We start from the raw sequence: 12866 nt of genomic DNA, 5'->3' as shown, positions 1-12866 counted from the left end.
ATGTGTCGTGTGTGTGTGTGTGTGTGTGTGTGTGTGTGTGTGTGTGTGTGTGTGTATGTGTGTGTCTATGGGAGAGGAGGGAGCCGCACCGGTGATAGCAGCGCTGCCGTGAAACGCTCACGCCTGTGCTGAGAGATGTACTTTGCTCGGGTTCTTCCCCTTTTTCCTTTTTTAAATTATTTTCGCTGTTGTGCTGGACTTCCTCGTCGACCGACTCAGTCGTAGAACGGAGCCAGCAAGAAGGCACGCACGAATCATGCGACTAAAGGAGGCAGGCTAAGTGGCGGCAGTAGTGCTGAAGTTCCACATTGTGAGAGAAAAGAGGGTGACGCACAGCTGAGCTGATCAACATCGTTGAGTGTTTCTGTAGTAACGCTGCTACGGTTCCCTCCTCGTTGCCTGCGCGTTCGTTGCTGCGGAGCTGCAACAGAGAAGAAGAGAGCAAGGACAGTAATGTGCTTCCTGCTACCAAGCTCAAGATTGCATTAGGTGGATGGGTGCGAAGCTCTGACGCGCTGTTCCGCGGATTTGCATTCAGAGTACAAGGCGTGTTGTATGTGACGGGGCCGCTGTCTTTTCCCTTTTCTCTCTGTGTCTCTGCATGCGTGTGCGGGAGCTCCTCTGTCGTTTCGGCTCGTCCTTCGCTCTTCTCTCCTTTCTCACCGCTTTTCTTTCCAACACCGCCATAATGCATATATTCACAAGCGGCCCAACGACGTGCTTGCGGGGGAGGGGAGGGGAGGGGGAAGCCAACAACGACGTGCGCGCGGTGACCTTGAAGGGGTGCATTTGCCACTTTTCTCCTCATTCTTTGATTTGTGCACATACGCGTAGCGTACACACACACTCTCTCTTACGTGTTCTTTCCTCCCCCTTTTTTCATCTTGTAGTTGGTAGTGGCCAATGGCAACGCTACAGAATGCAAACCCCGAGTGCGTCGGCCCGGAGAGTCCGCAGGCCGGGATTGCGCCCTCATGCCAGGGATGCCCTAATGCAGCTATCTGCGCCTCTGCACCCAAGGGGCCCGATCCTGATATACCCCTGATTCGCGAGCGTCTTGCCGGGGTGAAGCACAAGGTCATGATTGTCAGCGGGAAGGGTGGCGTGGGGAAGAGCACCATGACGAAGGAGTTGGCGTTCGCACTCGGAGCACGCGGATTGTCGGTTGGGCTGGTTGACATGGACATCTGCGGGCCGTCGCTCCCTCGTCTGACTGGTGTGCGCGGCGAGGATGCGCATCAGAGCGCTGGCGGTATCGAGCCCGTCCTGGTGGATGAGAACGTGGTCATGATGTCGATGCACTACCTGTTGTCGGACAAGAACGAGGCGGTACTGTTCCGTGGACCTCGCAAGAACGGCGTCATCAAGATGTTCCTTAAAGACGTGATGTGGGGAGATCTGGATGTCTTACTGATTGACACCCCACCTGGTACGTCCGATGAGCACATTACCATCAGCTCGCTGTTGCAGCAGACGACGAACGGCATAGACGGTACCGTGCTCATCACGACTCCGCAGCGCGTCGCGGAGGCGGACGTGCGTCGCGAGTTCAACTTCTGCCAGAAGGCGAAGTTGCCCATCCTCGGCCTTGTGGAGAACATGAGCGGCTTTGTGTGCCCGGGGTGCCACAAGGAGTCGGAGATTTTCCCAAAGGAGGAGGGCAAGATGGGAAAGAAAGAGGGCGCCGGTGCTCGACTCAGCCGCGAGTTTGGGGTTCCCCTCTGGGGGGCAGTGCCGCTGGACCCTCTGCTCATGAAGGCATGTGAAGAAGGCATCTCCTTCTCCGAGTACGTCGAGAAGAGCGAGATGACGAGTAGCACCACGCTCGACGTTCTCTTTACCGTAGCTGACCAGCTGATCGCCTCTCTAGGAATTCAGATGGAGTGAGGGCCCCCGCAGAGACGAGCAGAACCGGTGTCGTGGACTTCCCTCTCTTCCTTGCAGGAGTGACAAAAAGGCCTGCGGCTCTTCTCTGTCTTTCACCATTTTTCTACGCACCCACACATGTTTTGTATCTCTGTGCATCTCTTCTCTTTTCCACTCGAACCTGTGCTGCTGTCTTATGTCTCTGTCGCCCCCCTCCTGTTTGAGCTCATCTGCGCGCGCTCTCATCAGGGAGGAGCCCGGGGGGGGGGGGAAACTCGGTGGTGTGCGTCTGCATATGTATGGACGTGCCCTTCGCTCTTCGTGAGATTTTGGGCTGCTCTCCCGCGTACACATACACACACACTTACAGGCGCAAACACTGTTTAAAAGACTCAAAGTGTATTCGATCAAGAGAAAATGCCAGTCAAGCGGGACTACAGCGGTGTGATGCGGAGGAGGGGGAACGAAGAGTCAGCGTGTACATACGTGTTTAGGGAAAACAAGGGAAAGGGGAGAGATACCATGCCTTCTGTGGTGTAGGGATACCGTGGCGTCAATTTATGCTTGGGCAGTGGTGCGATGCCATACCACACTGCCCGTGCTCGGTAGCACTCCGTCTCTCTTTTTCCCATGATTACATGGGGGGGGGACGCACGCCTCAGTGCTTCGTATCTCAGGGCCCAGTATACCTCCGCACTCTGTGAGGAAGCCAAGCAGCCCCACCCGCCCTCGCCAAGTGGCGGGCCGCTTCTGGCGGTGACAGGGCATCAGGTGCCTACAGTGCAGGGGAGGTCCGTGCGGTGTGTCACTGCTGCTGTCGGTGGTCAGGCTCTGGGCGGCGCTGCGGCGGAGAGGCCTGCGGCGGTGGGGGCGTTGGCGCCGTCCGTGTGGTGCGCAGTGTGTCGGCATGACTCGGGCGTGTGCGTGCCTGGCTCTCGCTGCCTGCCGGTGCCGGTGGTGGGCGGTGTTTGTGACGGGGCCGGCGCGCTGCACGAAGGCGTTCCCACGACGGCGTTGCACGACGCGGTGGGCCTGTGGCCGGCCGTGGGCGGGGTGGTGATCCACTCGTGTGTTGTGTGGCGGAGAGCGGACACATCGGGAAGAGGGGAAAAGCGCCCCTTTGTTCTTCCGACGCCCTATATTTGGCAGCCAACAAACAGGCATTCACTCGGACTCGCGGCTGAACGTTGTGCTCTTCTTTCCTTCTCTGCCCACTTCTTGCTGTGTGCAGGGTACACTTGAGGACAGTCTGTGTAGGGAGGAGAGGGGAGGCCGGAAGCGCTTTGGTCTTCTCGTGGTACGTTCTCTTTCTGTCTTTACGAACTCTCTCCTCATCTCCTCTTTCCCTCCTCCTCCACTCTTCCTCACTATACATGAAGACACACACACACGATAAAGGAACGAGCAGAGGGGAGGTTTGCTCGAGCCTTCTCTCATGCTGAGCGTGGTGGAGCTGGGCCTATGTCGCTATCATTCAGCATGCCCGCTATCTCTTCCTTTGCTCTTGAGTGTGCCCGCGCCGGGCGGTGGGTGCGTGGGCTGATGGCCCTGCAAGAACAGCACCTGTCTATGGAGCCTTCCATACGTGTTGCATGTGTTGCGCTCGCCCAGGCTGCGGCGCCGCACTCGTGGGCAGCAGCACTTTCTTTACTCCACCCGACAGACGCACTTCCGCACCCACAGGTGGTGTGCAAGACGGTAGACATCATCGCCCGCCATACGGAACTGTCTGCTGACCTCTTCGAGAGTTCGATGGAGTCTTTCCTGCTGGCGCTGAAGCGGCTATCCCAGAGCGGGAGCTATCCAGCGCCAGTCTCGTCTAGGCAGCTGGGGTTGATTGTGCCGCGTGAGGTGTCGGAGATGACGATGTCAATTACCTCAATCCAGCAACAAGTGTTTCTCAGTGCGACACGGTGGTGTGGGTGGGAGACGGCAGCGCGGTTGCTCGTCTACCTGCCGACGCCGCCCCCTCACGCATGTGTAGAGCGGGTGCAGGAGCTGCGCGCACTCCGCCATTGCATCTTACACGATGTCGGGCCTTTCTGCTCCTGGGGAAGTCGTACCGCTTTGCCTTCTCTCATCGAGGGTTCCGCAGAATCGCTCCTCTCTTCTCCTCAGGGAGCGTCGTTGGCAGAGAAGCTGGAAAGGATGGAGTCGTCTTCTGTGCGGCGCTATTCTGCGCTCGATCGCCGTGAGGTCTCTTCGCTGCGTGACCAGAAGCGTCAGCGGCTGCTGCAGAACGCGCGGGAGGAGGAGGGCACGCTAGTGCGGCAAGCGACCGAGGATGTGTCTCCATCCGCGTTGAGCGTGTGCGCGGCGCTGCGCGTGATGTCGAGACTACCCTCTGCTTCGTCTGCCACAACGCCCGACGGACTGTGGCTCCATGTGCTGACACTGGTGCAGTCGCGTCGCTTGACTCCAGATATTGCGTTGCTTTACGGCCGTGCCGCTGGCCTTTGCACCCCACACTTGTGGGAGACCACAGTGGATAAGCTGAATCGCGCTGAGGTGCGTGATACTCAGCTACATCGTCAACTGACCATGTGGGTGATCAGCCGCGGGAGCTGGAGGGCTGCCCTGGAGCAACTTTCGCAGCTTCATCGCGACACCTCTGCTGCTGTGCCGGAAAGAAGCGGCCATAGCACTAGCGGCCTATGTCCCGGGGACGAGGCAGCAGTTTCCTTCGACTGCGTCCTGCGCACTGCCGCTCCGGAGTCTTATCTGTTCCGTACTGTGCCACAAACGTCGCGGCCGTGGTACCGCTTAGTTTCTTCCCGCCATGCCACTGTCTCCTTGGCTCGGCAAGTCGCCGGCGCCCTCGCTGGGGGTGTGCGGCTGGACGAGATACAGCTGAGTGTGGCGGGGAAGGAGTGGGCGGCGCAAGGCTGGTGGGAGGCAGCTCTGGCCTTGTATTACCGCTTTCCGCTGCCAGAGTTTCAAAAATATGCTACGCGCAGCCTCGTCACTGCACGACCTGCGCTGCTCCCTGTCCCGTCAGTCTTGCACTTTCCCACGTGCTCTGTGCAAAAAGGGTCTGACCTCCTCCCTGGCAGTCCTTCCAAGGGTAGGGCGGTGTTTTATGCAAGCGCAGTACTCGAACTTCTTGTGCCGCGGGAGGGTCTCCGCTACGACCACGCGTCTCCGCCCCGCCCAGCACCGCCACTGGGCACATTTCCGGCGTGCCTGGTGATCGACGCGGCTGCGAACTGGTCAGAGGCCGTCACTGTCTTTCGGGAGTGCGTACAGCGTGGCACTCGGTGCAACCCGCAGCTTCTCAGCACACTGATGCGCCGCCATGACTTGCCTTCACAAGAGCTTCGTCAGATACTGAAGAGCTACCCTGCCGCGGTGAACGAGGGGGTGCGGCGGCGTGCCAAGGGGGACTTTGGCGCTGAGTGACGTACGTGGAGGGCGGCTGCTGCGGCATGCGACCACTCTTCTCACGTCGTCTGCCGTCCCCGTCCTCATGGTTTCGAATAAGGACCATAACGCCCCCTAGAAGGCTATGAGCCTGGAGACGAACAAGGCCCGGCGCCCCTGCTCTGTGAGACCCCCGAACCCCAATTTCTCCCTACGTTATTGCGGTTTTCCTGCTCGTCCTGAGCATAGGGGCTGTTCTCCTCTGTTGGGCGTTTCTTTACTCGACTGTGGATCGACGTCACAGCGATGGAGTTGGTCATGCGTGTTGCTGACTCGCCCAACGTTGTCATCTCTTCTGCAACACCGCCCCTCACCTGCGTGTGATGTGAAGGGAATTATACCGGGGGGGGGGGAGCAGACAGAAAGCAAACAACTTAGTGGTGTTAGTAGCAGGAGCATACCAGTTGTAGGCAAAGAGCAGACACATGCGCACAACATTCACGTGTGTAGCGCATCTCAGAGATGCTGGCGGAGCCCACCTATCTCCAAGGACAACGATTGTGCTGCGTGTGTGCGTGTCTCTGTGTCGGATATGGACCCGCTGACCGCTTGCTTCTCTTCTGCCAGTGCACCCCCCCCCCCACACACACCCACACCCACACCCACACTGACACTTAAGAATGTGTGCGTGTGTGTGTGTGCACTGCGTGTTTTTCTTTGCTGCATCTCTACACCCGCAGCTGCTGGCACTCTTCTCTCGCTTCGTTATGACCCCTCCTTCCTCTGCCCATCATGTACATACGCGCACATCCTTTCGCTTTGTTTCTCAAAAGAAATGAAGTGCCCAGCAAGTTTACACGCAGTCTGAATCATTTCTGTTGCTGCTTTATAAGAACACCTCCTCATACCCATCCACGAATTGCTTCTCTCGCTTAGCCGCCGCCCGCAACACCATCACGACCCCACGCAAGTATTACCACGTCGGCTGGCAGAGTCTCTTCATTTCCCCCTCCTGTGTTTCTCCTCTTCCTCTGACACCACAGCACCACGTTCCGATACCGCCGCTGTCTCCTCCCACCCCCTCCTTTCTCGTCCATCTTTTCCTTTGCTCAGCCCTTCCCCATCGTGCACTCACTACATTACCTACACCTCCGTCAAGTAGCGATGGAGGTACCGACGACGGCGTACAAGGATCAGAAGCCGGGCACATCGGGGTTGCGTAAGAAGGTCACGGTATTTCAGCAGCCCAACTACACAGCGAATTTTGTGCAGAGCACCTTCAACGCGCTGCAGCGTCATGGCGCTGTGCCAGACGTGCTAGTTGTGGGGGGTGATGGCCGCTACTACACCACCGAGGCGGTGCAAGTGATCCTGAAGGTCTCCGCCGCAAATGGGGTGCGGCGTGTGTGGGTAGGCCAGCACGGGCTTCTCTCCACGCCAGCCGTCTCGACGATGGTGCGCCGTCGCTGTGATGCAGATGGGCACAAGGCGACCGGCGCTTTTATCTTGACGGCTAGCCACAACCCTGGTGGCCCGGACGCCGACTTCGGCATCAAGTACAACTCCGAGAACGGCGGCCCGGCACCAGAGAAGCTGACGTCCCAGATCTACGAGGAAACGCTCAACATTACGCAGATCAAGATGGCCACGGCGCTACCGGAGGTGGACATCAGCGCTGTCGGTGTCTACTCCTTTGACGCCTACAACTTTCAGGTGGAAGTGGTGGACAGCTTGACCGACTACGTGGCGTACATGCAGGAGGTGTTCGACTTTGAGTCCATCAAGACTCTCATGCAGCGCCTCGACTTTAAGGTCCATGTGGACAGCCTTCACGGTGTCAGCGGCCCATACGTTGACCGCATCTTTCACGACCATCTTGGCGTGCCCAAGGCTTCCCTACACCACACGAACGTCCTCCCTAACTTTGGCGGGTGCCACCCCGATCCGAATCTGACGTACGCGGACGATCTGGTGCAGGTGATGGGGCTGCTGCCGGACGGCAACGCGAATCCTGCGATGAAGCACGTCAGCACGGTGCCAAGCTTCGGTGTCGCGTTCGATGGTGATGCGGATCGCAACATGATCCTCGGCTGCCGCTTCTTCGTGAACCCGTCTGATTCACTTGCCGTCCTGGCTGCCAACGCTGACTGCGTGCCCTTCTTCATGAAGAGCGGCAACTCCGGGCTCAAGGCCGTGGCGCGGTCGATGCCGACGAGTGGTGCGGTCGACCGCGTCGCCGCGGCAAAGGGCTTGACCCTCTTCGAGGTCCCTACGGGGTGGAAGTTCTTTGGCAATCTCATGGACAGCAAAGATGTCTACGGAGGCACGGACTTTAACCCTCTGCTCTGCGGCGAAGAGAGTTTCGGCACGGGCAGCAACCACATTCGAGAGAAGGACGGTATCTGGGCGTCGCTCTTCTGGCTTTCGGTGATTGCAAAGCGCAATACGCCTGGCACCCCACTGGTCGGCGTCCAGCAGATTGTGGAGGAGCACTGGGCAACGTATGGCCGCAATTACTACAGCCGATACGATTACGAAAACATTTCCACCGAGGCTGCGAAGGCTGTCATGGCGACGGTCGAGAGTACAGCGGCGGCAGACGTGCCGCATCTCGGCGGTGCCGCCTGCAAGACGATCGACAACTTCAGCTACACTGACCCCATCGACGGCTCCGTCTCGACGGGGCAGGGCGTGCGTGTGCTCTTCGGGGATGGGTCGCGCTTCGTGCTGCGGCTGAGTGGCACCGGTTCCTCTGGAGCCACTATCCGACTCTACCTCGAGCAGTATATGGACTCAGACACGGTGAAGTCGCACTTGGCGGAGAAGACACTGCCAGCTGCAAGCACTGCGCTGAAGGCCCTCATCGAAGTCGCGCTGCAGGTCTCCAAGATGGAATCGCTGACTGGCCGCAAGACCCCGACAGTGATTACATGAGCAAATACAACAGGGAAGAAGACGGGCCGTTGTGCCGGAGTGTGCGTTTTCTCTTTCATTTCTAACGGCACCTCCCCACTCTCCCGTCGACCCACGTGTCACTCCCGCGTTCGTGTGCGGCGCTTTCGAACATTTTTCTCGTCGTTTTATACGTCATTCGTTTGCTTCTTCATTTTCTATTTCGCCCTCCCCCTCTCTGTACACCCGTGATGACATTGGGGGGGGGGACGCACGCCTCAGTGCTTCGTATCTCAGGGCCCAGTATACCTCCGCACTCTGTGAGGAAGCCAAGCAGCCCCACCCGCCCTCGCCAAGTGGCGGGCCGCTTCTGGCGGTGACAGGGCATCAGGTGCCTACAGTGCAGGGGAGGTCCGTGCGGTGTGTCACTGCTGCTGTCGGTGGTCAGGCTCTGGGCGGCGCTGCGGCGGAGAGGCCTGCGGCGGTGGGGGCGTTGGCGCCGTCCGTGTGGTGCGCAGTGTGTCGGCATGACTCGGGCGTGTGCGTGCCTGGCTCTCGCTGCCTGCCGGTGCCGGTGGTGGGCGGTGTTTGTGACGGGGCCGGCGCGCTGCACGAAGGCGTTCCCACGACGGCGTTGCACGACGCGGTGGGCCTGTGGCCGGCCGTGGGCGGGGTGGTGATCCACTCGTGTGTTGTGTGGCGGAGAGCGGACACGTTGGAGAGAAAAACAGCTTTGGTTCCTCTTCTCCTTCAACTCATCCAGGGTTGTTTTGCCATGGCCTATCCGGCACACACACACACACACACCCACCCAACAGCCGTAAGCCGCAGTCTTGTGACATAACGGCGCCCCCACTCCCCCGCCTTGACACGCATATGCTTCCCAGGAGGAGGATGAGGAGGGCCTTTGCGGTCTTCTGTGTGTCTTGCGTTGTTCGGGTCTTTCCAGTTTTGGGTTTGCCATGGCAGCTGCTACGTCGAGCGTTTCTTATCCTCTCTCTCTCGCTTCGCGTGAGTGAGTTTCCGCTGATGGATGTGGTGCCTCTTTCCTCCCTCTCATCGACGCCCCCTTCGCGTCGCTTCTCTTCCGTTGACGCCACCGCCTCTTTTATCTTCTCTTGTTTGGGTGAGCGCACTTTCCCTATTGTTGTTGTCTCCACATTTCTCTGCCCTTTCATTTCCCTATTCCTTCCCCAACACACACACACAGGCAAACACATTCTCTCTCTCTCTCTTAGTGCACGCAGTGTCAGCGTCTGACATCACCTCACCGCTTACCTCCTCTCTCCATTGATGGTACAAGCGGCGTGCGGTGAGGCGGTGCCTTTATGTCAAACCCCAACCACAGACACCCAAGCACGCATGTGCAGTTGAGCTTTCATCCTTGAGAACCCACGGCTGTGCTACGACACTCCTCAGCACCTCTTCTTCCCCATTCAGCACCGACTCGATGCGCTGCATTGCGCACGTGGACATGGACTGCTTCTATGCACAAGTGGAGGCAGTGCGCCTCGGGCTGGACTGTCGCGTGACGCCTCTCGTGCTGGCTCAGTGGGGGAGCCTCATTGCAGTGAACTACCCGGCTCGTGCGCGTGGGGTGAAACGCTTCAGCAGAGTGTCTGAAGCACAGGCATTGTGTCCTGAGCTCATTATTGCGCTCTCGCCCAGCTATCGCATGGGAGAAGCGACATACCAGTACCACCCGCACCCCGTACCAGACTCCTACAAGATATCTCTGGAGCCGTACCGACATGCAAGCCGACAGATCTTCGCCATTCTCCGGTCGGAGCCCGGGGTGATGGTGGGAAAGGCCGGCATTGACGAGGCGTACGTGGACGTGACGGAGGCGGCGCGGCGGGAGCTCGCGGAGGTGCGCGCTGCCGCCGCGGGTGCCTCACTGGACCCGCTGGTGGACGTGATGGAGCCGTCGACGCGGCTGATCGAGGACCGGCGGGCGGAGATGGAGGCGTGGCTCTGTGCGCGCGGGACGTCGCTGGCTGCTGTGTTCGACGAGCCGATGCGCGCCCTGGTGCGCGGTGAGTGCGGCGCTGGGCTGGAGGGCAGCCGCGCGTTCTGCGTTGGCGCGGACGACGCTGCGTACGCGGAGCGGTGCCTGTTGCTGTGCGCTGCATCGCGCGTTGTCCACCGGCTGCGGCAGCGCATCTATGCGGAGCTGCACTACGACTGCTCCGCTGGGATCGCGCACAACCGCGTTCTAGCAAAGTGCATCAGCGCGAGACACAAGCCGAACCAGCAGACGCTGCTGCTGCCTGACCGGGGCGCGAGTGCGCTGTTTGAGCTGCCGCTGAGTGGGCTGCGCGGGTTTGGGGGGAAGCTCGGCGCCGCTGTGAGCGTTGTGTGCGGCGGTGTGACGGAGTGCCGCGAGGCATGGCTTGTGCCGCTTGCGCAGCTGTACAAGCTCGACGGGACGCATGATGTGGGCGTCGGGGCGGATGCTGAGGAGGACGGGGAAAGGAGAAAGAGTCGACCACTTGCCAGGAAACGGCGGCGCACCGCCTTGTCATCCCTTGAGAGGGATCATCAAGGCTTGGTGGCACACACCACTTCGGAGTACGTCTTCTACCTTTTACGTGGGTTCGGCGAAGACACTGTCTCGAACCGCCCTCTGCCCAAGTCAATCATCGCTTCCAAGAACTTTGGGCGCGTCACCACCTCCGCCGAGGTGGTGCGGAGCTGGGTCACCGTCCTGGCCAGCGAGCTATGTTCCCGCTACAACGAGTTCACTGCTCTGTATCACTTGCGCGGGCGAAGCTTCAACATCAAGCTCGGCAATAGCGGGTTCCGGAGTATGAGTGGGCTGTCGAGCAACACCGTCGCGCTACCGGAGGCTATACAGCCGGACGTACTGGCCGCGGTGGCCATGCGGGAGGTACACGCGGTGTTCCGCAATAAGCCTGACGCCGCGGCGGATTCGGTGACGTTGACGATTGGCGGCTTCGTCTCGGATGGCACCGGCGAGACCGGTGCCGTGCCCTCTCTCACCGCCATTACTGGCGAAAGGACTACCGCTGGTAAGAAGCGAGTTGCGCGAGGGCATACGCGCCAGCAGACTCTCCTCTCCTCCTTCATCGCTGCAGTTGCTGACGGTAGAGGTACTGGTGCAGCGTGTCAGCAGAGTGGCGATGGCGTGGAGGAGATTCTCAGCGGTGATGAGAGGTGGCTTGATGACTCCGACAGCAACGACTCCGTACACATCGAGGACGATGCCGGTATCCTCTCTCTCTCCTCACATAGTTTGTGCCCCAGCGGTGACGACACGAGCAGCGTAGTGCTGGTCGGCGAGACACCTCCGTTGCACGAGTGCGATGTCGTGCCCGAGACTTACAGCGTGGCAAAGGTGAGGACGCTGGATGTGAGCGAGAGCTCACCATGGGAGGCAGCAACTGCACCACCGCCACCAACACTGCTCTTCTCCTCCCCTCTCCCAACTGGCAAGGCGGCGAGTGAGGAGAGCCCAGAGAAGAGTCACAGTGTTACCAAGCACCGTGAAGAGCACCAGCACCATCTCGGAGGCCACTCCCACGTTGTTTCAAGGCCGGCACCACCATCTGTACTGGCACTGCCATTTTTGTCGCCACCTCGATCGTCCCCTACGTCCGCTAACACCGTCGTCTTCAACGGTGAGGAGGACGAAGATGGTGTCACGGTCATTGACTGACCCGGACACACGCCCAAGTACGGCATCTTCTCCGGCTCACTCTGGCTCTGTCTGGGCGTCACTGCATGTGCATCACCTCCGGCGTGCGTGCGCTCTTTCTTGTTTGTCGAATCCACTAGGGGGGTGGGTGGGAGGGGAGGTAGGGGAGAGCAGTTGTACAACGAGGGCATCAAGGGGGTTCATGGTGACTGTGTGTCTCTCTTTTTCTGGGGGGGGGGCACGTGTGATGGTTCACCACTGTTCCAGTACTGTTGTTGTTAGTCTTCCCATGCGCTTGTACTGCTCACCGCCGCCTCCAAAGGGCAACACGGGGCCGCGAGAGCAGATCGAAGAAATAAGACGCTTTTTTGTCGTTAACGCGGGGTGGGGAAGCGGCGGCACTCGGGGACTACGCACACGTGCACGCACTCAACCAGTGTCCCTTCTTCTCTGCCCCGATCAGATGAGTTAGGCAGTGCGGGTATGGTGCAGGAGTGTCGCTGCTGCAGTGATGTGTAGGAGCGTATACACATAAGTTTGAGCGTCTCAACGGGAAACCCCCCGCCTCATCTCTGTAGAGGTCAACTACCGCTTTCTCCTCCCACTTTGCTTCTGCCGCCACTCTTACTTTCCCCTGTTGCTTTGATAACCACTGTTGGATGAGTGCTTCACAGGGTTTCTGGTTGTCATCGTGCGCGGATGTCCTCCGGGTACGGTGCAGGCTCCACTGGCGCCGGGGAAGATGGCCGCGGCCGCTCTTCACTGCAAGTCTCTTCTTCCCCATTCAGCACTGACTCGATGCGCTGCATTGCGCACGTGGACATGGACTGCTTCTATGCACAAGTGGAGGCAGTGCGCCTCGGGCTGGACTGTCGCGTGACCCCGTTCGCACTCCTACAGTGGGGGAACTTTATTGCAGTGAACTACCCGGCTCGTGCGCGTGGGGTGAAACGCTTTTGCCTCTCGCCAGACGAGGTAAGACGCGAGCTACCGGATGTGCAGATGTCCCACATCGCCACGTACGCCGTGGGCGAGTCCGAGTACTGCTACCCGGAGGCTCCGCGTATCAACACACACAAGGTGTCCCTGG

General features: G+C 59.5%; 5 protein-coding genes across 5 annotated transcripts in view, besides 2 other annotated features; all 5 read left to right on the top strand.

Annotated features, from left to right (window-relative positions):
* Window positions 1-1080: 1080 nt before the first annotated feature.
* On the top strand, window positions 1081-1887 carry LPMP_210690 (nucleotide-binding protein, putative; the record flags this gene model as incomplete). The annotated part of the gene is made up of 1 exon (XM_010700555.1): window positions 1081-1887. The coding sequence occupies one exon, from the start codon at window positions 1081-1083 to the stop codon at window positions 1885-1887; it is 807 nt and encodes a 268-aa protein (XP_010698857.1).
* A 632-nt stretch (window positions 1888-2519) lies between these two features.
* Window positions 2520-2965: a repeat region.
* A 380-nt stretch (window positions 2966-3345) lies between these two features.
* Window positions 3346-5265, top strand: LPMP_210680 (hypothetical protein; the record flags this gene model as incomplete). Its single annotated transcript, XM_010700554.1, has 1 exon — window positions 3346-5265. One exon carries the CDS (start codon window positions 3346-3348, stop codon window positions 5263-5265), a length of 1920 nt encoding a protein of 639 aa, XP_010698856.1.
* Window positions 5266-6390: 1125 nt separating this feature from the next.
* On the top strand, window positions 6391-8160 carry LPMP_210670 (phosphoglucomutase, putative; the record flags this gene model as incomplete). The annotated part of the gene is made up of 1 exon (XM_010700553.1): window positions 6391-8160. The coding sequence occupies one exon, from the start codon at window positions 6391-6393 to the stop codon at window positions 8158-8160; it is 1770 nt and encodes a 589-aa protein (XP_010698855.1).
* A 231-nt stretch (window positions 8161-8391) lies between these two features.
* Window positions 8392-8837: a repeat region.
* Window positions 8838-9568: 731 nt separating this feature from the next.
* On the top strand, window positions 9569-11797 carry LPMP_210660 (DNA polymerase eta, putative; the record flags this gene model as incomplete). Its single annotated transcript, XM_010700552.1, has 1 exon — window positions 9569-11797. One exon carries the CDS (start codon window positions 9569-9571, stop codon window positions 11795-11797), a length of 2229 nt encoding a protein of 742 aa, XP_010698854.1.
* A 777-nt stretch (window positions 11798-12574) lies between these two features.
* The window catches only part of LPMP_210650 (DNA polymerase eta, putative), a gene marked incomplete at both ends in the record, with an annotated part of 2376 nt that continues 2084 nt past the window's right edge, over window positions 12575-12866 (top strand). Inside the window, one exon of the mRNA XM_010700551.1 lies at window positions 12575-12866. Within this exon, the coding sequence (XP_010698853.1) occupies window positions 12575-12866 (292 nt within the window).

This window comes from Leishmania panamensis (assembly GCF_000755165.1).
Source record: "Leishmania panamensis strain MHOM/PA/94/PSC-1 chromosome 21 sequence".
NCBI classification, from domain to species: Eukaryota; Euglenozoa; class Kinetoplastea; order Trypanosomatida; family Trypanosomatidae; genus Leishmania; species Leishmania panamensis.
The sequence above is the reverse complement of the archived record's forward strand: the minus strand, read 5'-3'. Positions and strand labels throughout refer to the sequence as shown.